Source organism: Prunus avium, chromosome 3 (genome assembly GCF_965620075.1).
Source record: "Prunus avium chromosome 3, drPruAviu1.hap1.1, whole genome shotgun sequence".
Taxonomy (NCBI): Eukaryota; Viridiplantae; Streptophyta; class Magnoliopsida; order Rosales; family Rosaceae; genus Prunus; species Prunus avium.
In genome coordinates this window covers 40,212,166-40,224,869 of record NC_142286.1, presented here as the reverse complement: position 1 = coordinate 40,224,869, position 12,704 = coordinate 40,212,166, and the positions used below count along the sequence as shown (strand labels likewise).

Below are 12,704 nucleotides of genomic sequence, written 5' to 3'. Positions count from 1 at the left end.
TACTGCCAGTTAGTTCACAATCTTTATCTTCTTGGTCTTTGACATATCTCATATGTGTTAGTCTTTTCCCATTTTGGCATAAACCGAAGTTTTTAACTTTTTTACAAATTCAAGTTCATTGCATATTTGTGCTTTAAATGTGTAATTACACCATACCTAAAAAGAATAACACAGTTTTTAACTTTTAAATAATTCTACTCTTACCACATTTGTATACTACATTCTCATAGCACCTTATGTGGCAGATGAGATATACAACCACATCAATTAAAAAATAACCCATATAATGTATTTCTCTTCAAAAGAAAAAAAAGACAATGTAATTTTTATGTAATTAATATGGTAATACCAATAGTCGAACACTATTATTGAATTACATAAATAATAATAGTAAGTCATACAGATTTGGTACCCCACCAAATAAAATATGGGAAGTAGACTGTCACCTACCAAAGAAGCCACAATGAAAAGTAATTAATTAACGTCATCTAATTTTTCATGGACTAAAATAAGTTTATACTCCTTGTATTTTTATTTTTAAAGGCAATAAAGAGTTCTTTCTAGAATACGAAAGTGGTACTACGAGATTTGACATAAACCATTCATAGAAAAGATATTTGCTATAATCATATCTTTATCATTAACTTCCATCTTTTCTTTTCTGATACAGTTTGTTTTTCAATCCGCTTGATTTGTAATCTCCAAAAATATGACGTGGGTTGAATTGAATGTGCCTAGAAAAAAAAAAAAAAAGGTTTAGCATAATTTGTTTACTTATATTTTTGTTTTTGTTTTTTTCGGTCTGAGACTTACAGGGCACACTAGAATCGACCGTTTCTTGTTATTTCTTAAGGACCTCCTTCCCTCCCGTGGCCCCTGCATTTGTTTGCAGTTAGCAGTTCGTGCGTTTCTTTTCCTTTTATCTCCCAAATAAGTGAGAAGAGGAACCAAATCACAGAGAGAGTGAAAAAAGCTAAAGAAAACCAATTGGAAAAAGGGCATGTTCTACTCACACTGCCTCCTATCAAGGAAGGGGCCTTTGGGCGCCATTTGGGTTGCCGCTTACTCTTTCAAAAAGCTCAAGAAGGCGCAGGTCACTCAGACTGACATCTCCTCCTCTGTTGGTGCGTTTCCCTTTCTCTTCGCCGTCTTTCTCATGGTTTCCTTGCCTTTGGTTGACATTTGAAAAAAATGAGGGGAAAATCACAACAAAACCATAAATTTTTGTAATGGGGTTTTTTTTCTTACAATATTTGTGCACACACTGTTTTCTAACTTTTCTCTGATTGTTTCTCCAAAAACCAAACAGAGTTTCTCTTCTTTTGTTTTTTTCTTTCTCTTTGGGGTTCTCTGTTTCTTTCGTTTTAATAAAAATAATGATGTGCGGGCAGCGGGTGTTGTTAGAAGAGTGCTAGGAAGATTTTCTTTTTCTTTTATGGAAAGGGTATTTTCTCTTCACGGGTATTCATGTTTGGTGGCTTAATTACGTTGTATTTGCTCTGAAGTACATTAATTTTGTAACCTGGTTTCTGGGTTTGCCATTAGTTACTGTTATCAACCATCTAGCCATTTGTTGGATCCGCTTAGTTGCTTCCTAATTCAGGTTTCTGGGTTTGTCATTAGTCACTGGCTGTTTTGCATAAGAAGACAGAATTTTCTGGGAAAATGTTATTCTTTTGCTAGTTACCAGGAATACCTCTTCATGTTATTTGACATTCAGCCTGAAATATCTTTAAACCCTATTCTGCTGGTGCAGATAAAATTTTGCAGGATGAATGGGATGTTGTTGCGTACAGGGTTCTCGCCTACCTTCTTCTTGGTGTCGTTCGAATATACTCGAAAAAGGTTGAATATCTGTTCAATGATTGCAATGAAGTGCTGATTAAAATCAACAAATTTGTGGTTAGTACAAAAAAGAATGCAGATGCAGACAAGCTGTGGGCGCCTAATTACTCTGTTACTCTACCTGATAGATTTGAACTTGATGCTTTTGATCTGGGGATCCTTGAAGTTGCAGATGTCAGTGGGTAAGCTGTGTAGCTTAAAAAACCTTATGAGGATATTACTGTATGTATTTCTCATATTTAACATGTTTGCTTCCCCTACTTCCCAGATGCAATGTGGTGTCCCATGAAGATATCACACTTAAAGGTATTAAATGTTTGGTCCTTAATACTATTCACTTAATTTTATTTGTATAATTTTACACGATTCGGCATGATATGAAACAGATTGTGCAAAGGGGAATGGAATTGGACAATTTTATTCAGAAATGGTATGTCACATAGTCATTCTAATGTTTATCTATTTTGTCAGTTTTTTTAGCCTAATATGCATTCATTCTTTTCTTGTTCTGCTGAACTTTTCATGGTATTAACTTATCTCCTTTCAGGCCCTAAGAGACATTCATTTCCTTATGACAATTAGTTCTTAATGATTTTCCAAATTTCCTGCCTCATGAGAATTTTCATAGGTTTGATTAAGTTTCATCCAGAATATGCACCTGAGGGGTCAGTTTGTGTTTGTGCAGTATGATTATGAGGAATTTGGTGTCTGTGACAATACTTCCTCTGCTGATTTCACCCCAATCAAAGAGTACGTATAACCATTCAAGATGCTCGAAGTTTATAATTTTGTGTCATCCCTAAATTCATTTTCAAATACTTTCCTTTAATCTTATTCTTGACAAGTATTTCTTATTTCAGTGTACTTTCATCTTACATGTTGAACTTTGACATGGAGTTAAGAACATCAAGTAATGGAGCCAACTCAGAAGCATTTATAGAGTTTCAAGGGAACAGGTTCTCTCAAGAAGAATGCACAGACCTAGAAACATTTTGTGGAGTTCAGGAAGAACCTCCAAACCAAGTTATTTCATATGGAGAAGATCAAGAAACTAATAGAGAGCAGATAAAGGCTCCAGATATAGCACCGTCTGAATATGGAATTCAAGGAGAATCAAGCATGGAAAAGATTCAAGACCTTACGTTGTCTCAGGAAGGTTTGAACCTTGAGACAGTCTATTCAGTCTATGGGACTGAGAGAGAACCTTCCTACTATGTTAGATCATCCAGTGAAGATCATCAAATTGATCGTGAGGAGATTATGGAACCAGAGTTGGTGCAACCAGAAAATCAGACGTGTCAGATTATAAGACAAGACAATAATCTAATTGCCTCAGAAGCTAACATGGAAAAACTGCTAAGATGTACAGTTTCTCAAGAAGAGTACATGGACCTTGATATGTTTCTTGGGGCGAAGCAATCTCGAGAACTTGTTTGTTCATCTGGTGAAGAGAATCATATTGACAGAGAGCCAATAAAATTGCCAGAGACGAGTTCGCCAAAAAGTATAGAACACCAAATTATTGTGCAAGAAGATCCCGATCCTCTCTCTGTTGAATATGATGGAACTCCTGGTGCCAAGCTCCCCGGTGCTTTAGGTGCATACTTCTCAACAAAGGAATTTAATGTTATGTTTCTTATTACCTCTTAAGTATTCAATTCCTATAGTTGTTTAGGACTTGAAAAAGAGTTGCTTTAGCACCCTATATACAGAGTTGGACGTTAGTTTTTCTTAGTCAAATACTGTTCTGAGTTCCATCTTTTGCTTTGCAATATATATATAAAATCAAAATTTCATGTATGCTTAACAAGTTTGTCCTAAATTATTTATCATAATGCAGGTATTACTACACCAAAGTTTATGGTTATTCGTACACCAGCTACTAAGGAATATGCTCGAATTTCTAGGAAAAGAAAATGTGTCATTGATGATATGACAGTGCTGCCTAATGAGTACGTGATGGTTTACTGTCCCTTTACATGTGTTAAGTTGAAGTGTTCCTGTTTTGTCTATTTGTAGAAATCTAGGCTAGAAATTATTTCTAATTTTATCCATAAAAGTTAAAATGACATTTGGAGCATCCATCGTTATATTTGAAATAACATCCTTTCGGACACTTTGGATTTTAATTATGTTTCAATGGATTATAAGTTGACCAAGGAATAAGAAACCGTAACATAAAATTTCACAGGGTAATCCGGCGAAGCATACATGATGCAAGTGACTTGGTTTCTAAAAGAAGAAAAGTTCCTCAAACTGCCCTTGCTGTTTGGAAAGCCTGTCAAATTGGAATTCTAACCCATGATTTCTTGGAGCCATTGCTACCTGGTAATTTCCTATCGTTATTTACTTTCTGGTTCATCAGTTGTGGAACCGCTGCTAACCGCATTTGCAGCTGGTGTTTCACAAGAACTTAAATCCCTGTCCTGCAAAAGGAAATTAAAGATTGTAGAACCTGCTGAAACTGTTGGAACTCCAGAAAAGTTAGATGTGTTGGAATCTCCAAGTGTTGGTAGGTCAGAGCAAATAGAAATTGCACCAGAAACGCCTGTTCGTCGCTCACAATCAATGAAATCATTTGACAGTCCAAACAGCCCTGAAGCTCATGATGTGGATATAGTAAGACCTGAGCCATCTGGAAGGATAGAGGAAGAGCCATGCCTGAGCAGGGAGCAAGCTGACCCACCTGAAAGTTTAGAAGAAGTACCATTTTTGGACAGGGATATATTAGGACCTGGGCCATCTGGAAGGATAGAGAAAGAGTCATTCCTGAGGGATCAAGCTGACCCATCTGGAACTGTAGAAGAAGTACCATTTCTGGGCAGGGATCAAGAACATGATTTCAATCTGCTGAACGAGGTAAAGTAATGATTACTATGGAATTTTATTGTAAGAAAAGCATCTACAAGAAACGATTAGATGCTTTTCGCAGATACTACCTGTTGATAGACATGTAGATAAGTCAATGTTAGTATAGAGCATAGCCATCCTGGAAATCTTTCTATTTGTGGTACTCAGACAAGTGAATGCACATGACAAGCTCGCTTTTACTATTAAAGGTCTGAAACAAGCATGTATGATATTGATGCTGCTACATGTTATTATTTTGTTTCTCATTTGTTCTGGAATTGATTATGTCTCTTTAATTCTTTTTAATCTTGCCTCAGGAGATTGATTTATGCGAAGAAGCTAACCCTGAAGTGGGTAAGAGGCTCAAATTGATTTCATTAAGCTAGCTTTTGTTTGATTTGCATTTTTTTTCTCAATCCTGAACTCTGAAACTTATTTTTGTTGTAGATGGATGGTCAGGAAGAACCAGGTATGGTGGATTTGCCCTCTTGAAATTCTTTTGGCATAAATGTCAGGGCTAATATTTTATCTTATTCCAACTTTTTCTTTAATAACAACTTGTGCATACAGAGTAGTTGCAAGGTACTTGCAGAGACACTTTCCGAATCGTAAAAAACGAGGAGAGGAGGAAGTGAACTTGTTGCAGGTTTCGGAAGGAAGAACTAAGAGAGAAAGTGCAAGGCTATTTTATGAGATACTGGTACGATCTATCTGTACTATGTGGTTTAGAATCTTCATTTGGCTTCGTCATGAGTTTGGGTCATTATTGAATTTGTTTTCATTTATTTATTTATTTATTTTTGCAGGTGTTGAAAACTAAAGGGTACGTGGATGTGAAGCAAGATGATGCGTATGGTGATATTCTGATCTGGAAACGCCCCATCTGGGACCAAACGTGGGGAGACGATATGGTTAACAGAGGCACCTCTAAAACTATGTATTTATGCGCATAGAATTTTCTATGCTGCATAAATTGTATACCACCACCACAGTAGGTTTTTTTGTACGAAGTTAATTAGTCATGTAAAGTTAGCCTCTATTTTGAGTGGCTTTTCCTTAGAACAATGTCAGAAAGACGGGCATGTGATAATGCCCCCAACAAAATAAAGTTTCAAAACTTTCATCTTTTTTGAAGCTCCAATTCTATAACGCATCACCACTTTTTTTTTTTTCTTTTTTTTTTCTTTTTTTCAGATTTTCACAAATAAATATGTCCAACGGTAGATGTTAGAAATCCCAAAATTTCTTTTTTTTGGTACCTAGCCGGTGCTTTATTTATACTTCAGTGGTGCCAATGGAGTTCATTTTTTTCTCTTTTTGGTAGACAAAAACACCGAATGGCTATTTTCCATATGGATTTGGTGGATTTCACAAATTAGGTGCAACTCAATTACAAGCACTTTTTAACACATCTGAATCAGCCACTCACGTTAACACATGAGAATCATAATCTTTCACAAAAACAATGGAAAGACGCACAAACAAGAGTCATTTGATTCATCTAAACTCAAAACTCTTACAGAAGAAACCAAATATAAAGTCTAATCACTTGAAGATCCATCGTCATCATTTTCATGCTCAGTCACAACTTTCTCTATAAACCTCTTGCGAACCCCGTCGATCACAGCTTTCCTTGACCGGCCATTTCCACTCTGCCCATCGTTGAGCACAGGATCTGATTGGCAGAGAACTAATGCCACACCTGATAATATTCAGTACAAATTCATTAAAAACAGTTTGTGAACATTGGTGTTGAAGTTTATGCTCCTCTTTTCCACAGTCAATGTGCTAAAAAAGACCCAACTGAAGGTCAAAGTGAAAATACCTTCAGGTGTGCATCTCCGGCCAAAGCTTCGCAAGCCAACGTGATTTGCTTTGACAGCACCACTGTTGTACACCAAAACAGTGGGAACGTTACGATCTGGGTAATTTGGGATGCAGTCGGTGGATATTATCTTCACAAATTTGGTAGCTGGGTATTTCGCAGCCAAATCTTCCAAGCATTGCATCAGCACCCCACATTCCGCAATTCCTTCTTTGTACAGAATCACAACCACCCAAACATCAGCCGGAGCTTGCGAAACCTCTCGCACGAAATCTGATCCCGAAATCGGCACAACCGATCCAAACCTCGCAACCTTAGCTGTTTCTCTCAACTCAGCCAGCCTCTTCTTCCTATATTCTTCGAGGAAGCGATCGTCATCGAGATCGGGATTGTCTTCGAGGTCTTCGAGGTCCCGCTCGGTCTTTTCATCGATCCAAGACTTGTCTTTAGGAAGAGAGGCTTGATCATTGGCCGGAGTGAAAGGTGCTGGCTTGAACGCCGGTGGTTTCTCTGGTAGGTTCCCTAGCTTTCTCTGTATGTCATCCCACTGCGTCGATGCTCCTTCCACGTCCTTGTACACAAAGTGATAGTCCGCCATTCTCTCTCTCTCTCGAATTTTCCTTAACGTTTACAGGATTAAAACTACGGTGACTAAAGTTGTAAAACAGGTGAACTACGTATCCCAAAAATGACTTTTTACCATTTTATTATTATCCTAGTAACCGAGTTTTATTAATACAAATTTATAAATAAATCCGAGTTTTTTTTATAATTTCAGCCCCATTTTGGGTCTTTTAGTGAAACTCCCTTTTATTAATCGAACCGGACACTCAGCTCAGCAAAAGCGACGAGTCGATCCCCGTCCATTCTTTGCGTTTTTAAAGCGACGAGTATATACACCAAAGCGAGAACGAGCTCTCGAAGCTTTCTCTCTCTTCTCTGCTCCCGGTACGTAGAAATCGAAAGCTCGACCTAAAACCATGGACGCTGTACAAGCTCTGGTGGCGAATATCCAAGGGCTATCGAGCGCTGGGGACATCTCGCACCTTCATGTTGTTCTGAAGCAGGCGCCGGACTCGCTCTACGCCGAGTCGACTCGATTACTTCCTGTTCTGGACCAGCTTGACCCCTCCAAGCACTCTCTCGGATACCTCTACATCCTGTGAGCCTCTTCTTCACTCTAACAATACCCTTTTTTTTCTAATTTCATTCATGTATTTTTCTTTTTCAATGATCGGTTTCCTAGGGTTTAGTCGGACGGCTCTGTACACAATGTCTTAGGGTTTGATTATCGGGTGAGAGTGCAAGCTCTAATCCACATATATTGAAGTTATATCTGCGTTGCGTTTAAAGGAATTCTGGAAAATCCTTAATCTAATTCTACCTAATCTGCACTAAGAATTCTGGCATTGGATGAAATTGCATTTGAGTTTAGAAATTTGATTGTCAAAAGCATTTGTAGTGTGCGGTTCTTTTTTATAAAAGATTCTGCCAAGTTAGTATTCATGAGCATTTGAAAATCGATGGAAATTGACTCTCTATAATGGGTATATATGTTGTCAGAGAGGCATGCTCTTCTGGTTCGATTTCAAAGGAGCAAGGAAGTGCGTTGGTTTTGCCTATTGCCACATTTATCAATTCCTGTGATACGGAACAGATTCGTTTGGCACCTGATAAATGTATTATTCTTTACTCTTTTATATTGGACTTGTGTAAATGTTGTTAGATTGCACCTATGATTCCTACTCTTGTTGATTTGTTCTGTTTGTAGTCCTATCTGTTTGTAAGAGGTTCAAAGATCAAGTTATGGTTCTTGAAGAACCACTGCGGGGAGTGGCACCAATGTTGACAGCAATTCGGAAAATTCAGACCTCCTCAGAACATTTGACTTCCTTGCATCCAGAGTTTCTTCTTCTTTGTTTGTTGTCAAAATGCTATAAAGCTGGATTGTCCATTTTAGGCGATGACATTTTTGAGGTTGATCAGCCAAGGGATCTTTTTCTCTATTGCTATTACGGGTGGGTGGCTCTTTCTACAGAGTATTATCTATTTCAGTTTGACACATTTTCTTTCATCTCAGTTCACTGATTTTTAATTATTGAGAAAATTATGTTTGGTAGTGTTCCTTTCTTCATCTGACATTTCTTACTTCTATGTTTTATATGCTCTTGCATCTAGGAAACGCTCCTGGAATTCTTGTTTTAGAGTAGCCATCTATGTTTTATATGTTCTGAGAATGAAATTTTTATTACCATTAACCATGATTTTCAGGGTTTGTAGTTTATTTGGTAATATAATTTTAGTAAGAGAGTGAATTATAAATATCCATTTTAAGAGTATTGAAATGTCATATTTCTCTTTTGGTTCTTTGGACTTTTAGAAATTTAAATATAATTAATTACTTTTAATTGATTAAATAAGTCGAGTAAGATAACGCATTCTTGCTTTAAGAGTCTTATTCTGTTTCATTTGTTGTGGTTATTTACATTTCATAGCCTTACATTTTACTTGATTATTTATATGGAATATAGTTACTGATTAATTGTAAAACACTTATATTTCATTTTGAAAAGAAGACTGGAACTGATCCATTGTGTGCTATGTCACAGAATCCACTTTAATAAGTTGATTCATCAGTTTGATGATTGATGTGGAATGTCATTAGTCTTTAGAAGGCTTGTTAATGCTTCTAGCTTTGAGGATTTGGTGTTGCTAAGGAACTTTTCTTACAATATTTCATCTTTCACATCACTGTAGGGGGATGATATGCATCGGACAAAAGCGTTTTCAGAAAGCATTGGAGCTTCTACACAATGTCTGTCATCTATATTCTATGTTTACCTCCTTATACTTTCTAAATTATCTACTATATTTTGAATTTTGATATACTTGTCCATCCTAATCGTGAAACATATTTTCCAGGTTGTAACAGCTCCAATGACTGTTATTAATGCAATAGCTGTTGAAGCATACAAAAAGTACATATTGGCTTCACTCATTCACCATGGGCAGGTATGGCTTTTCTTCGCATGGATCCCTCTACTTGAAGTTTAATTTGATTTTGTAAGTCAATTCACACAACAGGGGTACTATGGTTTGAAAGTGTCAATTTGCTTGGTTTTGACTTGACACGTTCATCTGTTTATGCTGTTAATATATTGAGGATAATCTGATGATTGCTTTATGCATGGTGACAGTTCTCTACCAGTCTCCCTAAATACACCTCATCAGTAGCTCAGAGGAATCTGAAGAACTTTTGTCAGGTTAAGCTAAAGTTGAGCATTGCGCTTCACTATAGATCTATTTTCTTTTATAGGTTGCTTGGCCTTTGTGGTATCTACATATTTAAGTTCTGATAATGTTAGGCTAGCACTTGAGCTGTAGTTTACCAGCTCCACGGACTTCATTTGTTTTTTAATCCTCTATTGTACAGCCCTACATGGAATTGGCAAATTGCTATAGCACTGGAAAAATTGAAGAATTGGAGACATGTGTGCAGAAGTACAAGGAAAAGTTTGAAAACGTGAGTTCTTTATAATAGTTTCATCCTGTTGGTTTTATTGACAAATTGGATGCAATATGATTCTCTCTTTCATGAAATCTTTAACCTTCTTAACAAGGCTTTTGAATTGTGTTTTCCCTCAGGACAACAATCTTGGACTGGTGAAGCAGGTTATATCTTCCATGTATAAGCGAAACATTCAGAGATTGACTCAGACATACTTGACTCTCTCCCTCCAAGATATCGCCAACAGTGTTCAACTAAACAGCGCCAAGGAGGCAGAAATGCATGTGCTACAAATGGTAAATGCAAAGTACTAGCAGTAGAGTATTGGTATTACAAATATTAGTATTGTACCCTAACTTTTTTTCTTTCTTGATGTACAGATCCAAGATGGTGAGATATTTGCCACAATTAACCAGAAAGATGGAATGGTTAGATTTCTTGAGGATCCTGAACAGTATAAAACCTGTCAGATGATTGAACATATTGACTCATCAATACAGAGGTAAATTGTTTGGTTATCAATTTATATGTTGGATTATTGCCCTTTTCTTTGGGTTGGGGCCAGTGGCGGGTGGAGAGAGAGAGAGAGGGAGAGAATCGTGAATACTTGTAGTTTATTAATGCTAACATAGCACTCTAATTCTTCATGATGCGATATCATTTAGATAGATGAAAGGAATATTTTTCCAGTGAAATATTACGTCCACATGTCAACTACAGTTAGTGACGTTTTTTTTTTCTTTCGATTTTGAATTTATTTATTTCCTCTCCATCCAGGATAATGGCACTGTCAAGGAAGCTGACTGCTATGGATGAAAACATCTCGTCTGATGCTTTGTTCTTAGGAAAGGTGAGTGTTGTTTCCACATTGTAGCGGAACTGGTTGTAAAGCTATTGATCATGTTAATCAAACAATCACCTGCATTAATGTTCAGGTTGGAAGAGAACGACAGAGATTTGACTTCGATGATTTCGACACTGTTCCTCAGAAATTTAACATATGAATTAAGCAGGATCACGCTGTATATCGACCTATGTACGTGAACTTGAGAATTGTGATGGCAAAGATGCTGGACCACTTGATGTCTTTTCGGCTCCTTATTGTGCACAGAGATGAAAAAATTTCAGTGATTTTCTCCCAATTGAGAAGAAGATATACTATCTAGTTATAGAATTAGTTTTGGTCATGTTTTGTATTAGCTTTTGTTTTGCTTTATTTTTTGATTGTTTCCTACAACGGTTATTTAAACAGCATATCCAGAAATGATGCATTAGAGAGAGCTGAGACGCTGCATGTGCAGTGGTAAGAAAATTAACAGGGATATTGCCCTGCTCGGCCTATGGATCGACATTCGAGGCTTTACACCAGGAACATTTCTAATGTCAAACTATCTGGTTCGACAGGCCCAGAAATTTCTTCGTCTTTGGGCTTCACCTTTTTAACAACACTGAGCCTTGTAATGCAGGACTCCATTGTATGCTACTGTGTTTGGCCCATCGATTCTGGGCTTCTTTGGCCCTCACTTCGTGCCAATAATTATGGCCATATCCTGGGCCCACTATTATCACATGCTTTTAATAACTTTTTCAAGGGCCGAAACATGCTAATATCCGCCCCAGATTTACTTTTATAGGTCCACTCTGGTACTACTTCTGGCCCCATTTTATGTTATTGGACCGAATCCTGCCCTTTTTTAAGTCACTGCCAAATTTGGGCCTGGTTTTAGTTTATTGGGCCGCTTTTCTCGTTATGGGCAGCATTGGGGCCTGTTTCACCTTATTGGGCCGAATTTGGGCAGTTTGCACGTTATCGGGCCATTATTGGGCCTGTTTTCACGTTATTGGGCCGCCGTTGTGATGGGCCACCGTTGTGCCAGTTTTCATGTTATTGGGCCTGTTTTCACATTATTGGGCCACTTTTGGGCCTGTTTTCACGTTATTGGGCCGCCTTTGTGCCAGTTTTCATGTTATTGGGCCTGTTTTACTTTATTGGGCCGCTTTTGGGCCGGCTTTCACATTATTGTGCCGCCTTTGGGCTCAGTTTCATGTTATTGGGCCTATTTTCAAGTTATTGGGCCGCATTTGGGCCTTTTTTACTTTATTGGGCCGAATTTGGGCCAGGTTTCATGTTATTGGGGCAAAGTTCGGCCTGTTTTCACGTTATTGGGCCGGCTCTGGTCCGTTTTCAAGTTAATGGCCTATCTCACGTTATTGGGCCGCTCTTGGGTCTGTTTTCACATTATTGGGCCGCTTTGGGGCCTGGTTTCATGTTATTGGGCCTATTTTCACGTTATTGGGCCTATTTCCACGTTATTGGTGCGAGTTTGGGCCTGCTTGCTTGTTACTGGGCCGCCTTTGGGCCTGCTTGCTTGTTATTGGGCCTGTTTTCACATGACTGGGCCATCTTTGGGCCTGTTTTCACTCTATAGGGCCGACATTTATTTACTTGGGCTGACGTATGTATGTTATTGGGCTGACTTTACACCTATTTTCCGATTTCTGGGCTGTGTCCAAATTATTGAGCCGTGGGTAGGGCCAGGGCGCAATATTTTGGGCCTACATTCTCAATATTTCCACTATTCCGTCGTTTTGCCATCTCCAAAATTTCCTCTTTTGCTTGTTTTTTTTTCCTTATCTTCATCCTCTCCGTCTTCTTATCATCATCATCATATGAAT

General features: G+C 37.9%; 3 protein-coding genes across 4 annotated transcripts; 2 read left to right on the top strand and 1 right to left on the bottom strand.

Moving 5' to 3' along the window:
- The first annotated feature begins 639 nt into the window (after nucleotides 1–639).
- SYN2 (Rad21/Rec8-like family protein) lies at nucleotides 640–5,822 on the top strand. Of its 2 annotated transcripts, none has more exons than XM_021977580.2 (13): nucleotides 640–1,124; nucleotides 1,757–2,027; nucleotides 2,114–2,151; nucleotides 2,232–2,275; nucleotides 2,531–2,595; nucleotides 2,706–3,442; nucleotides 3,686–3,797; nucleotides 4,037–4,173; nucleotides 4,256–4,704; nucleotides 5,013–5,049; nucleotides 5,143–5,164; nucleotides 5,266–5,395; nucleotides 5,502–5,822. In XM_021977580.2, the coding sequence occupies exons 1-13, from the start codon at nucleotides 1,001–1,003 to the stop codon at nucleotides 5,646–5,648; spliced, it is 2,313 nt and encodes a 770-aa protein (XP_021833272.2). In that variant the 5' UTR covers nucleotides 640–1,000; the 3' UTR covers nucleotides 5,649–5,822. The 2 variants fall into 2 exon arrangements, with proteins under 2 accessions (XP_021833272.2, XP_021833270.2); XM_021977578.2 differs by having other exon boundaries at nucleotides 641–1,124; nucleotides 4,241–4,704.
- A 345-nt stretch (nucleotides 5,823–6,167) lies between these two features.
- LOC110773093 (Thioredoxin superfamily protein) lies at nucleotides 6,168–7,178 on the bottom strand. The gene is made up of 2 exons (XM_021977591.2): nucleotides 6,521–7,178; nucleotides 6,168–6,397 (listed from the first exon to the last, which is right to left on the bottom strand). Exons 1-2 carry the CDS (start codon nucleotides 7,116–7,118, stop codon nucleotides 6,237–6,239), a joined length of 759 nt encoding a protein of 252 aa, XP_021833283.2. The 5' UTR covers nucleotides 7,119–7,178; the 3' UTR covers nucleotides 6,168–6,236.
- Nucleotides 7,179–7,327: 149 nt separating this feature from the next.
- COP13 (Proteasome component (PCI) domain protein) lies at nucleotides 7,328–11,448 on the top strand. Its single transcript, XM_021977590.2, has 11 exons — nucleotides 7,328–7,682; nucleotides 8,084–8,199; nucleotides 8,292–8,538; nucleotides 9,278–9,335; nucleotides 9,443–9,532; nucleotides 9,718–9,783; nucleotides 9,954–10,043; nucleotides 10,166–10,324; nucleotides 10,409–10,530; nucleotides 10,806–10,878; nucleotides 10,964–11,448. The coding sequence occupies exons 1-11, from the start codon at nucleotides 7,501–7,503 to the stop codon at nucleotides 11,030–11,032; spliced, it is 1,272 nt and encodes a 423-aa protein (XP_021833282.2). The 5' UTR covers nucleotides 7,328–7,500; the 3' UTR covers nucleotides 11,033–11,448.
- Nucleotides 11,449–12,704: the final 1,256 nt, after the last annotated feature.

What these genes read in the sequence shown, in the direction of transcription:
- SYN2 (XM_021977578.2), top strand. Translation starts at nt 1,001, where the DNA reads ATGTTCTACTCACACTGCCTCCTATCAAGGAAGGGGCCTTTGGGCGCC. An exon ending in GACAATTTTATTCAGAAATG is followed by an intron (nt 2,276 to 2,530) that starts GTATGTCACATA and finishes GTGTTTGTGCAG; the next exon opens with TATGATTATGAGGAATTTGG. An exon ending in AGAAGCTAACCCTGAAGTGG is followed by an intron (nt 5,050 to 5,142) that starts GTAAGAGGCTCA and finishes TTTTTGTTGTAG; the next exon opens with ATGGATGGTCAGGAAGAACC.
- LOC110773093 (XM_021977591.2), bottom strand. Translation starts at nt 7,118, where the DNA reads ATGGCGGACTATCACTTTGTGTACAAGGACGTGGAAGGAGCATCGACG. An exon ending in CCGGAGATGCACACCTGAAG is followed by an intron (nt 6,398 to 6,520) that starts GTATTTTCACTT and finishes GAATATTATCAG; the next exon opens with GTGTGGCATTAGTTCTCTGC.
- COP13 (XM_021977590.2), top strand. Translation starts at nt 7,501, where the DNA reads ATGGACGCTGTACAAGCTCTGGTGGCGAATATCCAAGGGCTATCGAGC. An exon ending in ACAAGGAAAAGTTTGAAAAC is followed by an intron (nt 10,044 to 10,165) that starts GTGAGTTCTTTA and finishes GTTTTCCCTCAG; the next exon opens with GACAACAATCTTGGACTGGT. An exon ending in ATGCTTTGTTCTTAGGAAAG is followed by an intron (nt 10,879 to 10,963) that starts GTGAGTGTTGTT and finishes ATTAATGTTCAG; the next exon opens with GTTGGAAGAGAACGACAGAG.